Genomic DNA, 16,429 nt, shown 5'->3' with positions numbered 1-16,429 from the left:
CTGGTAGTAGAAGTGATTTCCTTTGGTAATGTCAGAGTGGTGAAAGGCAGAGCACCATACATGACTTTTCACACTCAAGTGGTCCATGGCCATTTGACGACTGAGCACTTTGGTCAAGTATTTTACCATGATTTTGTAACTTCTGTAGTTCCAAAATGTCAGGAGAGCCATTATGCCTTTTCCAATCCAAAGTGACACTATAAGAACTGTGTTGTGAGCCGGTGGTCTGAGGCATGAGCTCATCCGTGTCTCTGAACCATGTGTGAGAGGAACTGTGAGTGACCTGGAAATATAACAGGCCACGGAGAATACTCTTCTCTGGGGCAAAGGTCGATGACGTGAAGACTGTTTGTTATTAATTATGACTCTTAAGGGGTTAAGCTGAACATGTCTGCATGACTCTATGGCAGCTCTCAGATGTTATGATTGGAAAGGTTCCACACAGACTGGTGCCTCACATGTGTGGGAGAGGAATAAGATAAGCCTTTATTTGTCCCGCAATGGGGGACATTTCAGTGTTGCAACACAAAGTAGGTACAGTAAATAAGTAAATAATAAATACAACAAAAAATACAATAAAACAGATAACTAATACAAAAACTTTAAAAACACTCTTAATAGAAAAGCTCTTATACTCTTAATAAAAAAGTACAAAATAATAATAACAATTGTAACACTCTTATTTACAGCTATTATATGGACAGATAATGTGTTTATCATCATCAGGGATCAGACCTAGTTAAGTAATCAGTATTCATAGAAGAGATCACCGATGTGTTATTCAATTTGATATCTGGATAGGTAATTTTTAGCGGTGACATCACACATTGTAATTAATAACGCTCATCAGATTGTATTTGTGCATCTGCTTAAATGTGCCAACCATGTCTGGGTGATTGAAATTCAAGTATCAAACAAAAGGTGAATGTGGACTGTAATGTGAAGTGACAGATGTGACTTAAATCATTCTGAGATTATCTTGTGTACAATATACGGCTCACCTATACATCTTCTAGTTCTTCTCTTAGACCTCATGGATGGTTACAAGTCTGGCACGCTTCAGACAGCTCCTTCAGCCACTTTTTAGCCCCTCGCCTGTCTTTATCAGTTTAAATGTTTCTTTTTACAGCAGGTTTGGTGCATGCATGGTGCCAGCATTACTCTCTTGGGTTTCTGATAGACCACGGTTTTACGACACTCCTAGACTAAAGTGCTTAGGCCTGAAGATGCCCGAGAGTCGAGTGTTTTACCCACAATGCTATCTGTTTAATAGCCTGAGCAGCTGTTGCTGCTGCTGTTTCTGCTGCTGCTGCTGTCATGTTAACCATCTTAAGAGCATTCATCACTGTCTCGTCTTGGCTAACCTCAGAAGTCCAGATGACCAGTAAGAAGCAGAGAGCTAATGTATTGTATCTTATATATTTTCTGTGCAGTGGTGGGTTTTCCAGGCCAGATGGCACCAGCTGGATTAACTGTATATTTTCCCAAGGGAGACGCACATGTGCAGAAAGACAGGAAGATGCTTTGTCACCAGGAGTCAATTGTTACTTCAGGACTGGTGACGTCATGTCTGTTTTGCTGGACAGCACAGAAAACAAAGCTCCATCAACAGAATTTAGGCTTTCAAAACATTCTCGACGAACAATATTAAATTATTCTATGGGCTAGTAAATCAGAGGCTTGTATGGATATGGCTGACTGGATTCTGGAAACTCTTTTTGTTCTTTAAAGGTGCTGTAACTGTTTTTTACTGTTTGCAACTGTCAAAATATATTGCCAATTACTCACCAAAATGAGTTTATAAGCGCTTTTCACAACTTTCAGAGGTCAGAGCAGAGTTTACAGTCACGGTAAAGCTAACAAACCTTAGCATGCTAACAGCTCACCTCCTGTTTAGCGGAGAATAAAACACAGACAGTGCACAGCGGTCTCATTTTCACCCAAATAGCTGCTTTTACAAATATATCAGAACTGAGGCAAAACTAATTTGACTTTATTACATGAAAAAGAAAATCATGTACATCCCCTTCAATATTGCCCATTGTTCAGTTCAGAGAGTGGCTGTAGCTCTACTTTTGCAAAAATCTCAGCCCATTCCCTTATATTCAAGCACAGTTGCAGTTAAGATTGGAGCTTATAAGTAGCTCATTGATGAGCCCAGTTTTCAGAGACCCCTTTATGTGCATCTAGAGACAACTCAGGCTAACAGTATGAGCATCTGCAATGTTAAATACATACATCTTATGACAAAAGTTCTTCATTTTAAATTACCTCTTTTATATATAATACTAAAACCCTCTTTATTAGTTTCATATTTTCAGCCTCACTATCCCTAACCCGCTCACCCCGGCTTCCCTGGGGTCTGGGCGGGACCCTGTGGCAGCAGATGGACACTGTGAGACAGAGTGACAGTCAAAGTGAATGGAGAGGAAGAGGAAGGCGTTTGTGTGCACGCGCCACGCTTCTGGACCATGTGTCTGTGGAATAATGTATCCTTTGGGGAAAAGATGTCCTGACCCCGCCCCGCTGTGAATATTCAGGGCTGTTGGCTAAACAAAAGCAGCATGGGTCGCTCGGGTGTGGCTGCACTGAGCCAAAACAAAAGAAGGCAGCAAGACAAATACAGAATCATTCAAAAAGGCAGTATGTTATTTTGTGAAGTATGATTAAGACGTCTCTGTCATGTCCAGGGTTAAACCATATGGGAGGTTGTTTAGTCTGTACCACATGAAAGAAATATTCACACTGCAGTATAAAGACTGCAGCGTGACACAATAATTATTTTGTATTATAATAGTTAAATCTGGTAGTAAGGATGTAACAATAACGGAAATGTCGTCATATCGTGTCGTTAAAAGTCGGCAAAATGCATTGTTTTGTTGAAGCAAAAGCAACAAAAAAAACTGAGTGAAATATAGACCACAATCCTTTCATTGCAGACAACATAAAGAACAGGTTTTAAGCACTTTTATATCTTAATCTTATGGTTTATGACAGAAATGATTCACACCAAAGGCTTGACGAGGCCTTTTAAGAGGAAAAAGTTTAACATTGACAATTCTGGTCCACAATATCCAAATAAATATTGTACCGTAAAATAAAGCGCATGATAATATCGTTCCGTGAGATTTGAATATCGTTACATCCCTAGTAGTAATTTCTATAGTATTTACCACAATAACATTTATTATTCAGCGTTTTTCCTAGTAGACTTAATTGCCACTTTAATCTTGACACACTACTGTAGTACTACTCTCAGGACTGGAGCCGTAAAACATATAACACTAGATATATGCTGTTACAAGCTAGTTTTGATTAATATTGATTTCAAAATGGCACCAAAAAGTAAAATTCTTTCATTTTTATCATTTCAATTATGCATTTTCTGTTAAAAATATACTTTCCTTATTTCCTTATTTATTGGAATAACTGCACTATATTATGTAATTCAGTGCTATTTATCGTTGAATGCTGTCTTTTTGTGTACAACCATTGACGTACGACTGTAGTGTTCACGTGGCATATGGCTTGACTAATTTGTCCTTCACACAATTTCAGTACTCAATCAGCAGTCAGATAAAATCTCTCTAAGCTGTCCCGGGATAATTCTTTGTACTAAAGCATGCAACGATCTATGTAAACTCTAAAAACACAACCATTCGTCCATAAGAAGTTGCTTTCTGTATATAGTTGAGATCAATATGTCTGTGCACTTTCTTAGGTCAGTGTTTGTCTGGGTTTTATTGGTGTTTTCAAATGTAGCAGGAAAAGGTCTAGGCATTAGAGCGCCCTGTGGGATTAGAATGGACACATTAAAGATTAGTTGGAGCGTCACGACTGTATCTGCTTTCATATTCCAACTTAGATCTTTTTAAGGTCAATACTATGCAAGTTATATGGAAAGTAATCAGTCATCAGTAAAGAATCCAAGTTTAGTGTTATATTAAAGTGAGGAATTGAAGAGGAATGTAGTGTTGTTTTACAAGCATGAAAAGAAAAAGACGTCTCTCGCCTCAGGCACAAAGTGTGACATCCAAAAGTGATCTCTAAACGATAAAATGAAGGATCATGTGGTTAGAAAGACCAAGGCCACAATGTGATGTACCAATTTGTGAAGAAAAAGCAATTCATAATATTTTGGTAGCATTTTTAATGGATAATAAGGATGTTTTTATGACGATCATAGTCAATTTTGAATGGTAAAGATGGTTAGTAATAGAGCTAGTTGCTAAGCCCTTCATACCAAGTACCACCTTTTTAAATATTTCAGCCGTCAGACCAAAATCCTAAATTCCTCTTACATAGAGGTGGGCAGATTTTCAAAATATCAGTAATATTGTGGATGTTGTTTTGAAGATATGCAAAATTCTAATATTGAGTAGTGTTTAGAATAAAGAAACATGCAGAGAATGGAAAATACTTGTTGTAAACTTCCAAATAATGTTTTAAAGTGATTTTCCTGCAATTTTGTGATTATTTTTTACAGTCAATTCACATTTGTCTGTTAATTTAACTTCAAATAACACATTTAAAGACATATTTTCTACACATTTCTGCTGGATTGATTGTAAAATACTGTTTGAATATTGTTATCGGGACACTCATTATAACAACAGAGGGCAAACCAGAACAAACCCCACCTTCAGTGCTTGTCAAAATATTAAAATAAATATGCTTCTAAGTGAAATTGATGAAGAAAACCGGTGATAGTTAAAAACACATCATTAACATTTGAAGACAGACAGTTAGATAGACAAATAAATAGATAGATAGATACAAAGACTACGGGATCCTTAGAACCACCAGAACCAGTTTTATAGCCCCTGCCGCAGAAGAACCCAGGTGTTGTGAAGGACATCCATCATGTTCAGTGGCAGATGTAAATGAACAGATAACATGATCACGCCGGTGGAGAGTGTCACCAGTAAAAAGCCTATTCGATTTGCTCATATGAGTTTGTCGTCCGCGTTTAATCACGGCCGAGGCGAGAGGCAGAGGGTGGAGATCCAGATGGTTATAAATCTTAGGACCTTCTGCTCCATCTATGACATCACTCACTGTATCCACTCTCCCCCCGAGGCGCTCGTCTTTTCACAGAGCAGTTAGGAGAATTAGAGATGACCGCACTGTTGTGTTGTGGAGCTTTTGTGTCAGTATACACCCATTCTCTAATGGGCTTTATCAAGAGTGAAGTCATTGTGAGGAAATACTATCAGCAGACGCAATATTGTGTTAGTTCTGAAATATAGTTGACTGTATTTGTATTTTTAGTTTTTGTACAATGTTAGATCAATCTTTTGGACAAAACTTGATTCATTTGCTTATTCCCTCCAGGCTGTCCAATCAGAGCAGGCGATGAAGTGCTGATATTTGTCGCTGTAGAAAGAAGCATTATTTGGAGACATTTAGAATAATAAAAATTGTTTTTTGGTTTATAATAAAGTAAAATAACAGTTTACTTTGTAGTTAGTCTTTTTCATTTTTATTCATCCATCATAATAATAAAAAATGCCAGAAAAGCCAGTTTTTAAAAAGTTTATTATTGAGGTTTTTAATCACAGCGATATGTTTTTGACTTATTAAATTAAACAAACAAGACGGCTGTTTTATCTCCAAACTCCAACTCCCAGCTCCATCGGTTCGTGGCTGACTCAGCGTTTGTGTGGTTCTCAGATGTGACACTATTACCTCGTGCCAGAAGAGTAGCAGTAATGTCCTGGGACACCACAGCCCGGGCTCTGTCCATCAGTATCGACCGACACAATGTTTCCCAGCAAACCAACACCGACTCCAAAGTCTTACATCATCACTTGTAGAACATTTAAAGTTACTTTATTTCTTTAAACGTTATTCCAATGCATATTTCATGCAGTAATATTTTTAGTTTGACATGGCATGAGCAGAGTCAACAGTTAAGCTTAAGTGGTTCACCTTATGTGCCGGGTCATCCCAGTGCGTACACTGAGGCTAAATCTGAGTAAACTTACCCTCTTTGTTGTATACTTGTGTGAACGGAGTCATAGCCTAAAGCTGTGGAAACATACAAAAGTCCTATTGCTTTTTATCTATAATATCTGAGTCAGTGAGGAGTCAGAGTTTCTGTATGCTTTGGGAAATTTTCTTTTACTTAACTTTGGATCAGGAGTGAGTACATCAGGGGGACGGCTCATGTTAGAGATACGATCTGAGATTCAGACATGAGCAGACTAAGAATAAAGAAAGACTGGTGATGGTTTTGTGATGATAGGATTTCCCTGTATCACACAATTATGGATTCAATTTTATTTAGTTAATAATAATCAGAAATCTTCCAAAGTCTAAACCACATGTTTTTACTGCCAGTGAACTGTGGCCTGTGGACAACTCGATTAAAAGACCTTTGCATATCATTAATGATTAGAAGTAATGAGTGAAATTTGCCCCCGTTTTTGGTATGAACATATAAAATACAAACAGGTATGTTTTTACATTTATGCTGTTTATTATACATAACACATGTCAAGACTATTATAATTGTGATTATTCAGGTCAAAATATAATTGCAAGAACTAAATATTATCATTTTGAAGTGCTCTTCTATTTGGCTGATTGTTGAATTACCATTACTTTTTTCATTCAAAAGGTTTATTATTCGTTTTGTAAAGCTCTGACAATGTTCCTAAAAAAATAATTGAGAATCTCACAGTTGTTTTGTCTTGGTGTTAATAATCGTGAATAATCATTAAATTGTGAGGTTGCTTCTCGCAATAATTGTTACTCTAAAATGTGATATTTCATCAAATAGAATATCCAACGACCCAGGCTGATCCAACAGAAACCTACAAATGTTGATCTGGATATATTTCTTCATTTATTTTGTTTGAGATGTTGTTGAGCATGAAGCTTATACATATATAATATATACTATTATTAATCTCACCTTTCATGATTATAGTCACAGTTTTATGGTGCTGTGAACTGTGCTAACACATGTCAGCAAATAATATCATGCTTGAGGAAGTGTTTATTTGCAATGTTTCTGTTTTATTTTAAATCAACTCTTTTTAGAGCCTTTTAAAAATATGACACTGAATATTCTTATAGCACAAAAACAACTACAGCGACAATATACATTTTTCGCGTTACCTCTCACCTTTACGTGGGCGCTAATGTAATAATAATGTAATTACCACATTCTGACAGTAACGTGAGACTATAGTGTCACGATCATATCCAATGTGCACAGACATAATAAAGACCCGGTGTAATCAGACTCGCTGCTGTCATATGTGAGTCATGTGTGGTGTGTGTTACATGTTTATCCTCCGGGCTAACGTCTGGTAAACGTGCTCTCGTTCCAGGTGATGTACCTCCAGAGGTCAGAGCTGAACAGGGAGACGGTGTACGCCATGCACCCCAGCAGTGTCCATGGTGTGGAGGACATGTCCACCCTGGCAGAGCTGCACGAGGCCGCCATCATGCACAACCTCTACCTGCGCTACCAGAAAGACAACATCTATGTGAGGAGAGACGCTGGAATCAACCTGACATGTAGCAAGGACCAATAACTATGAGGGCTGGTTGTAATGTGCATATGGATTTTTAAATAGTTGCTTGAATTAAAATGGTTGCTTTAATTACCTGTTTAAAAAGGCAAGGCAAGTTTATTTGTAGAGCACATTTCATACACAAAGCAATTCAAAGTGCTTCACAGCAGGAAAAATGCATTCAAATCACAAAGAAATTACAGAAACAGAAATACAATAAAATCAACTAAATAAAAATAAAAAAACACCTAAAAAGTACTGAATATCAGCGATTTAGGTATTGATCTGATAACCAGTGTTACCAGTGTTGCTATGGCATTGCGATATCTATCCTAGAGCGATACAAAATTAGTTTTGTTCTGAAATGCTTTGAAACTCAACTCATATACTTTTTATTTTAACTTGGCTATTATTCCAGATATTTTAGTATGAGTATTAATACTTTTCGATACCTGTCAGTATGGCTTTTTTAACGTGACAATATATATATAGTTTAAATTCACAATGCAGTGTATGTTTGACAAACAAACCCTAAAGTGCTGAATAAATCTTGCGACACTACAGTGAGTAAAAGCACATACACTTGTATATACTTGTGTACGTCCCCTTGAACTGCCACTGTCCCATGTTTAAGAAACCCTATCCTTCATCTGTCTGTGAAGGTGCCCCGTTTGCTTCAGCGGAGTGATACCACAGCAAAGTGACCCAAAAACACACTTTAGCACTCACTGCAGCCTAAAATATTACAGACTTACTCCAAACTAGGTCATTCACAGTGTCACACGGGTGTACGAGAATCACTGACTTTCAATTACGTCCAAAAAGCTGCATTAAAAGAATTTGGCGCCGTGAGCTCTATTACGTTTAATAATCCGCTTATGTTTTCATGCTTCCTGCGTCCTTACTCACCTCTCTGTTCTGTTTTTTTTGTCAGACCAACATAGGCTCCATCCTGGCCGCGGTAAATCCCTACAAACAGATCCCAGGCCTGTACGACAGCACCTCCGTGGACTTGTACAGCAAACACCAGATGGGGGAGCTGCCTCCTCACATCTTTGCCATCGCCAACGAGTGCTACCGCTGTCTGTGGAAGAGGCACGACAGCCAGTGTGTGCTCATCAGGTCTGTCTTCTGTTTGTGCTGCTCAGAGGAAACGAATCCATGACTGTTTTACATTCATCACAAATGCTACTTTATATTTTATCCACAATTTGGAGCCTGTAATTCATTTGACTTTATTTTTCAAAACACCTACATTAATAAGCATTTTGAAGTTAGTCAATGAAAATAGTCTTTACCTTTGAGCTTTTGAACATTCTGATCACATACATTTTAAACCTTTAAATTTTACATTTAAGATAAGGTAAACATGAATTAATTTAAAATGCACTTTAAAATGAACAAATACAATAATTCTAACTAGATAACTGAGAGATGCTAATATGATTTACCAAAATACAGATTCAATATTTGTACACGCACATTTTATATGTTTTTTTTATTTACAGTGGTGAAAGTGGTGCTGGAAAAACAGAAAGCACCAAATTGCTCCTTAAGTTTCTCTCAGTGATGAGTCAGTATTCACTTGGGGCTCCACCCTCAGAAAGCACCACCCGAGTGGAACAAGCTCTGGTCCAGAGCAGGTAAACAAACCACAATTAGTGGTGTTTGGTTGGCACTTTTGAATACTTATGCAATCCCCATCCTTTCTACAGTCCCATCATGGAGGCCTTTGGAAACGCAAAGACCGTTTACAACAATAACTCCAGTCGCTTTGGGAAGTTCATCCAACTGAACTTCTCCCAGAACGGAAACATCCAGGGCGGCTGCATCATCGACTGTATCCTTCATCATCACTGCTTGTTTTCATGTAGAGAGCAACAGGCCCGCCCACTTTGAAGCTCACTTTGAAGTCAATTTCATATTAATTTTTCCCATAGACGTTTCAAATCAGATTTAGTTTAAAGCCATGTAAAATGTAAAAGTCCGCTAAATGTTTTACTAAGTTATTTATAAAGTTTAAAAAACAGATTTTAGATCAGATTAATGGTCTCATCATCATTAGTCGGATTCACGTTGATTAACCCCTAGCAACTTCTTGTCTTTTTTCCTGACAAATCTATGTGAAAGTTGCTTCTAGAGCCTTGTCACTGCTCCATTGTGTTTTTAGCATATTTATTTGTGTCTTGGTTTAAAAAGAAAAAATAACCGATTTCCCTTGACGTACATAATCAGATTTACTGGAAAAGGTAATGTATTTTGTATAAATGTTTAATATGTAACGCATTTTTATTGTTCAGAGTTATAAAATAAAACAATAAATTACTGTAATACTTAAATAATATATATTTGTAGAACCGAGTCGTACGGCAGAATCCTGGAGAGAGAAACTACCACATCTTCTATGCACTTTTAGCTGGGGCAGACAAAGACCATAGAGGTGATTTTTATTATTTTAATGTTTTATGTTTTCATAGCTCAGCATTTTTAAAAACACATACTTCCTGTTTGCAGATATGTACCTCCTCTGTGACGGTGCTGAGGCCTATCATTACTTGAGTCAGTCGGGCTGTGTGCAGGACAGCAGTCTGGATGACAAACATCTCTTTGACAGTGTAATGGTAAGGACTATATCCACGTACGTACGGTATTAGACCACTAGAGGGCGCCATTACTCTGTACAGTTTTAGCACTCTCCTTTTATCACTATAAGAGGAACATGTTAATTGATGATAATGACTAAGCTACAGTCATATTGTCTGTGATGTGTTACAGGAAGCCCTCAAAGTGATGGAGTTTACAGAAGAAGAGATCAGAGATGTATTCAAGTTGCTTTCTGCGGTTCTTCAAATGGGGAACATAGAGTTTATGACCGCAGGAGGGGCCCAGATCACCAATGCCGGTATATGATCAACAATAATATAATATAATATGCATTACATATATCACAGTGTGCAATTGTTTAATTCTACAGGCTGGAATCTCCCCAGTAGTGAAGAGATTTTAACTTTATCACTTAGCTAAAGTTACACAGGTACTTCAGTTCTACCCCTTAAGTGAATGTTTAAGTACTAATTGACAAAAAGCAAAGTTCTTTTCTACAAAGAGCAAACATACAGTTATTTGCGATATTGCAATGTATTAGTGTATTATTCCACGTTTTATTCAGCAGTTGTGCATAATATACTACTGCATGTTCTGAATAACTATAGTTGTATTATGAATGAACATGGAGTTACAAAGTAAACACCCAATAGCGTTTCACTTCAAGTATTGCCAAAGACACAATTTGCCTTTCCAAGTACCACCAGATCTAAAACAGAGTAGAAAACGGGACTATTTTAGGTCTAAACTGGATCTAAAATTGAACCGTGATCCTGCTCCAGTTCTAACCAAGAGCTTATGCAAAAAAGAGCAAGAACTGTGAATTAAATTGACTCTAAACTAAGTAAATACTAGAACTGTAGAGTGCGAGTACCACCAAAAGCAGCACAGTTTGAGAAGTTGTTTGGCCCTGTAGTCTCCATGTTGTTTTGATGCGTAGATCTTAAAAGCATGTAAGAGGGGCCTTGTTACTAGTGGTTAGCGTTGTGGAATTTATTGCCCAGAACCGCTATTTACTGAAACGGATATTTGGTTTGCTGGGGTTGGCGAGCTGTGCAGCCAGTGTGTGCCTAGGCCTGATTGACATTGCGCTCACACAGGCAGAGTGGTGAACAGGCTGAAACATGAGCCGTACTTTCTTTTGTTTATTGTGTCTGACCCCTTTTCGAACACACCGCTGAACTAAAGTGACTCTTAACCAGGTCCTAACCGTATACGATCACCTGTATGTCGACACCGCTGTGGTGGTGGTAGTTACCTGAACTGTGTAGCCATCTCGTTTGTTTAACCTGCTCCACATACATTATACATTTGAGTGTCTGTGTCTGTTGCAGTGGTGAACAATGTGAGCGAGCTGCTTGGCTTGGACTCCTTCCAGCTGTCGGAGGTGTTGACCCAGCGCTCCATGATTCTCCGAGGAGAGGAGATCTGCTCACCACTCACTGTAGAGCAGGTATGACACTGACAAGGACGACAGATTATGTCACGTCATCCCCAGATTCATACACACATATTAAAGGAGGCATATTATGCTTTTCTTTGGGCATTTAGTATTAAACTACAACGCATGTAGATATGTTTCATTGCAACCGCAATATTTATCCAAAACAACTTGATAATAGAACCAGCTGTATTGACTTCAAAACTGCAAAGCTGATAAGCCCCGCCTCTTCATAGTGAAATCTCACTGTAGCAAGCAGTAGGCCCACATGCCATGTTTTTAATGCTGAACAATGGCTACGTGACTTGTTTTTATTTGGTACATGTATGATCCAAAGTTTGAATATTTGAATAATCACAAGGAAGTACAGAGAAGTGGGCGGGGATGGAGGATAGATGAAAACAGAACTTTTCTGAGCACACAAGCCTCAAATGCATGACAATACAGGATTACTCAAACATGCAATTCAGTTTGTTTATGATGAGGGAACTGTTTTAATGTGGTTGAAAGACATAATTGTAAAAAAAAAAAAAAAAAATTCCCTTGGATGCTTGAACATAGTGAAAACAATAAGTGTATCACACATTTATTTACAAAAATAATCAAAAGTATCATAGTAGATTTGAAAAATATACATATATTTTTTAACTCAAATTCACTTTACATTTACAAGTTGCTTTGGTCAATACTAGCTACAGAACCTCTGACACACCTTCCAAGCAGCATCACTATAACCATCTGTTGTCTGTGATTCAAGAGGGAAAATGTAAACCAAAGTCACTGTAGCTGCAAGATTACATCAGTACCAATGTGTATATACGAGCAAGCAAGTGAAGACAAGTTCCTGAATGCATTTAACTCATATATCGTCATCTTACACCATGCTTTAAAATACTAGCTTGCAGGTGTTCTCAAATTGCTACATTGGTTTAGATTTATAACTACAAGGTTAAGCCATTGTTCCTACTTAACTACTGCATTGTTGAGCATGTTTTTTCAGCTGTTAGCGTTAGGGGCTCGCAAGAATGGAAATAATACCTAGTAGCTGGACAAGCAGAAGCTCATGTTTAGAAATTCTCAAACCGACAGCTGACAGGAGAAAATGTGTCACCACTGGATTTACGCTTGAGAATTTTCTGCAAAAGATCTGCTCGGGGCCCCTCACCGTTCATTTGTCCCTCGAACGGACAGCCCCAGAGCACAGTAGAAGCCTGTTTGCTGCCCCTATCCCTGACTGGTCCGGGTGACACGCACACACATCTATAACCCCCCCCACATGCCTCTCTAGATCCCTTGCGTGACTCCCGGCCATTTCCTGCTTTTTGTCTGCCAGAATCCAGGCACAATAAAGGCATCGTGATACAGATCTGAGTCAGAGAGCACAATACAGAACCAGTGAGTGTGGGTGAAGTGAAAGTCACAGCCGCTGGAGGCAGCGCGGACAGGCACCGAGTCACAGAGAGCGGCACCAATCAGGCAGAGTCATGTTTTATTCAGAACACGGCACCAACAAGACGTTTTGACATGTCACAAGTAGTTTAAGTATGTTTGAGTCTCTTGAAAAGTACGAGGCAATTTAAATCTATTATTCTAATTTGAGATGACATGTTTTGATAGTCAAACTGTAATTTATATTTTACATTGGGACTTTTTAAATACATTATTAACCAAGTAGAGGTTGAAATATAGTGACCGAAGGCTTTCTAGATAGAGAATTATTCTCAAATAAAGTATATTTCTGACGAAAATCTGAAATGGATTTAATAATTCCACTGTCTTTTTTATGGATCTTTTTGTCTTTTCGTATGTGTTTTAGAGTGCGTCTAGTCCAGATTACAAAAATTACAACTATGATTATTATTATTTTAGTTGATTTATCCTTGCAGCCCTGTCACTAATGATAATCACATTCAAAATCAGCTCTGATAAAATGGCAAAATGTCTTGTTACAATTAATGATTTATTGTAACATTTCTATTGTGAATGAAATACTAATGAGGAATGCACACTGCCCTAATTATCCTTTTAGCGTCTATTTTTACAAATATTCCATGTAAATTCTAAAACGTTGGCATAGTTTTGATGGAGCACAAGCCGACTCATTTGCATAAATTACAGTGAGATACTATTACCGAACATCAAAATAAACAAGTCAGCGTTTCACGACTGGCAAAGACCCTGAGCAGTGGACTTTGAAGCAGCTCGTTTCTTCTCAGACCACATTTGTCCTCTTGTTGTAGTCTGTTAGAATTCCTCTCCCAGGGGTCAGCCATCCTGTATCGCCCGTTGTTTGCCCCCCCGCCCGCCTCCACCACCACCACCACCACCACCACCGCCGCTCTGGACGTCTCGCACAAATGGCCATTCTTCGGACTGCTGTGACGGCTATCCTGGAGCCACCGGCGCTTGGTTCACACTCACTAAGTTTCCAAGTGGTGACTGCTCAGAGTGATTGATGCCTCTGAAAACCCCAGGAGAATTGTTGCCCCCTGTACAGTACAATCTGCCACGCTCATGTTTTGTTCTCATGTTGAGCACAATGCCTGTAAGGATGGGGAGCTGGCTTCAGTTTGGTGTATATTTAGACACACACAGATGGTGCTCGGTTGAAAGGCTAATGGGGCTGGCAGACGGTGAAATAATACCTGAGTCCAACTGCAAGATACATTTGTTTGTCTGATCTATGAGAAGTGATAAAAAGTGACTACCTGACAGTCTAGTGCATATTTATGAGAGCCAGGACAGCCATAATAATGCTCAAAAAGAGACTGTTCCATCAATTTTACTAAGCTATTTATGGGTTTCAGGCAAAAGGCTCATTCCTGATTTGAAGGAATTGGTATAGCGATGTTCTCTGCACTTAGATTATTGATTTCTACAATATAAATAAAATAAATTATTATCTTTTTATAAAGTAGCACCGACATGGCAAAATAGCATTAAATGAAATATAAAAAGCGGTTTTAAGTCAAAAGATAAGAGCGCGTGAAGCAATTTTTCGTTTTCCGTGACTAAGGCTGCACACTTAGAAGGGTCTGTTCTACCAATGCAAAACACGCTAATTCTTCTGTTACACTCACCTGCGCGTCACGTCTCCCCCCCCTCTCCTCCCGTGGTGCATTTTGGGTAAACAAGGAAGAAAAAATGTTTTGAAATTGAAATTATATATTTATATTTCGCCCACCTGTTCATTATATTTCATTTAAAAATACGTAAACCAAGTAATAAAATAACTGCGGCCTTATTTTGAATGTAGCATCGTCCTCACAAAATCCTTCAAATCAGGAAGACATTTCCTGAAACTCATAAACAGTTTGGGTTCACGTCTCAGAATTTTGGTCATTGAGATTTGCTCAACAAACTTGTCATATATGAATCTCATGGTTTAAAGTTTAAAACAATCATGTCAAGCTAATTCCACCATAGAATTCTGACCTGCTCCAGCTCAGTTTTAAACTATTAAAGATTAAAGAATGTTACATAAATACAGCCTATTTCCAGCCCTAGATATCACTGTTTTTCCCCTGGGTGTGCTTATACAAGACACTGCATATGAAAAGATATGACATACTTTCACTGGCTACGTAAATAAGGGCATTTTGTAACTCGTGTAGTGTTTTCTTTAGACTACAGCGTCACTTTTACCTCTCTTCACCCCAAATAAGGCAGCCTGAACTCTGATTTGGCTTACAGAGCTGTATTGTTGCATTGTATAGCATCATTTATTATGAGCTTTCATCCAAACTCTGTGGAGAACAATCTGTGAGGTCAAATTGATGGAGTCCCGTGACATGGCAGTGTTTTTCCTTGAGGCTGTGTGTGGCTCATGGTTGTTCTGAAATGTTGCTGGTCCAGTGTTGTGAAAACAGCCGTCTTCCCTTCAGCTGCTGACATAACACTCTCCCGACACAAAAATCACAACCACACCTTATCTGCCATCACACATGTACATGGCATGCAGTGTTGTGCATACATGCTGCTGTTTATCCTGAGCTGGTGTCTATGGAGACGCTCATCTCCTGTTGTTGTTGTGGTTTTTCAGGCTGTAGACTCCCGGGACTCGGTTGCCATGGCACTTTATTCCCAGTGTTTCTCATGGATCATAATGCGGATCAACCAGAAGATAAAAGGAAAAGAAAACTTCAAGTCCATAGGCATCCTGGACATTTTTGGTTTCGAGAACTTTGAGGTAAAATACAAGTGATTCATGAAAAGTTGCATAAATGAAAATTTTAGCAAAAAAACAGCGTGTGCATTGTTTCTTTTGTCTTGCAGGTGAACCGTTTTGAGCAGTTTAACATCAACTACGCCAATGAGAAACTTCAGGAGTATTTCAATAAGCACATTTTCTCCCTGGAGCAGCTGGAGTACAACAGGTGATGATGCCTGTGACTCTGAATCCCACCAAAACAAACCTTTATTCAGAATAATGTGGGAACTATTAGATTTGCACAAACGGGACTAGTACTGTACATATATAGTTTACTAAGAAAGCTTTCTAAAATGTCCACTCACAAATCAAATCCACCAATGTTTTTTATCTCAGTTGTAAAAGTCTGTAGTAAGGAATTTAAGACTCACATTTGGCAAGAGTAATAAATTCAATCTGGATACAGCTGGATACAATGTCATTGGTTTGGTAACAATAACAGGACAATGTCTAACTTGCTACACTCCTAGACTCGAGGGCGTTCAGACGAGAAAACCCCTCATATCTCAGATTTGATATTGTGTCCTTGAATAATAATATACAGTCTGGGTCTCAGATGGGCTCCAAAATAAATCAAGACTTTGTGTGCAGACCGATGTGTCTCCTCTTGGCAAAACAGGCCGGGAGCCAGCAGTTTGGACTCGGCTC

At 38.5% G+C, this 16,429-nt stretch overlaps 1 protein-coding gene across 1 annotated transcript in view; it reads left to right on the top strand.

Moving 5' to 3' along the window:
• The window catches only part of myo10l3 (myosin X, like 3), a 69,329-nt gene that overhangs the window by 16,687 nt on the left and 36,213 nt on the right, over positions 1 to 16,429 (top strand). The window contains exons 3-13 of the mRNA XM_072444380.1: positions 7,341 to 7,499; positions 8,461 to 8,648; positions 9,035 to 9,169; positions 9,242 to 9,366; positions 9,762 to 9,775; positions 9,882 to 9,966; positions 10,041 to 10,147; positions 10,302 to 10,428; positions 11,465 to 11,583; positions 15,614 to 15,760; positions 15,847 to 15,947. Of these exons, the coding sequence (XP_072300481.1) occupies positions 7,341 to 7,499; positions 8,461 to 8,648; positions 9,035 to 9,169; positions 9,242 to 9,366; positions 9,762 to 9,775; positions 9,882 to 9,966; positions 10,041 to 10,147; positions 10,302 to 10,428; positions 11,465 to 11,583; positions 15,614 to 15,760; positions 15,847 to 15,947 (1,307 nt within the window). The remainder of the gene's footprint in view (positions 1 to 7,340; positions 7,500 to 8,460; positions 8,649 to 9,034; positions 9,170 to 9,241; positions 9,367 to 9,761; positions 9,776 to 9,881; positions 9,967 to 10,040; positions 10,148 to 10,301; positions 10,429 to 11,464; positions 11,584 to 15,613; positions 15,761 to 15,846; positions 15,948 to 16,429) is intronic.

The sequence above is a fragment of the Eucyclogobius newberryi genome, unplaced genomic scaffold (assembly GCF_026437365.1).
Source record: "Eucyclogobius newberryi isolate DKJ021-1_F unplaced genomic scaffold, fEucNew1.0.hap1 SCAF_14, whole genome shotgun sequence".
NCBI classification, from domain to species: domain Eukaryota; kingdom Metazoa; phylum Chordata; class Actinopteri; order Gobiiformes; family Gobiidae; genus Eucyclogobius; species Eucyclogobius newberryi.
The sequence above is the reverse complement of the archived record's forward strand: the minus strand, read 5'-3'. Positions and strand labels throughout refer to the sequence as shown.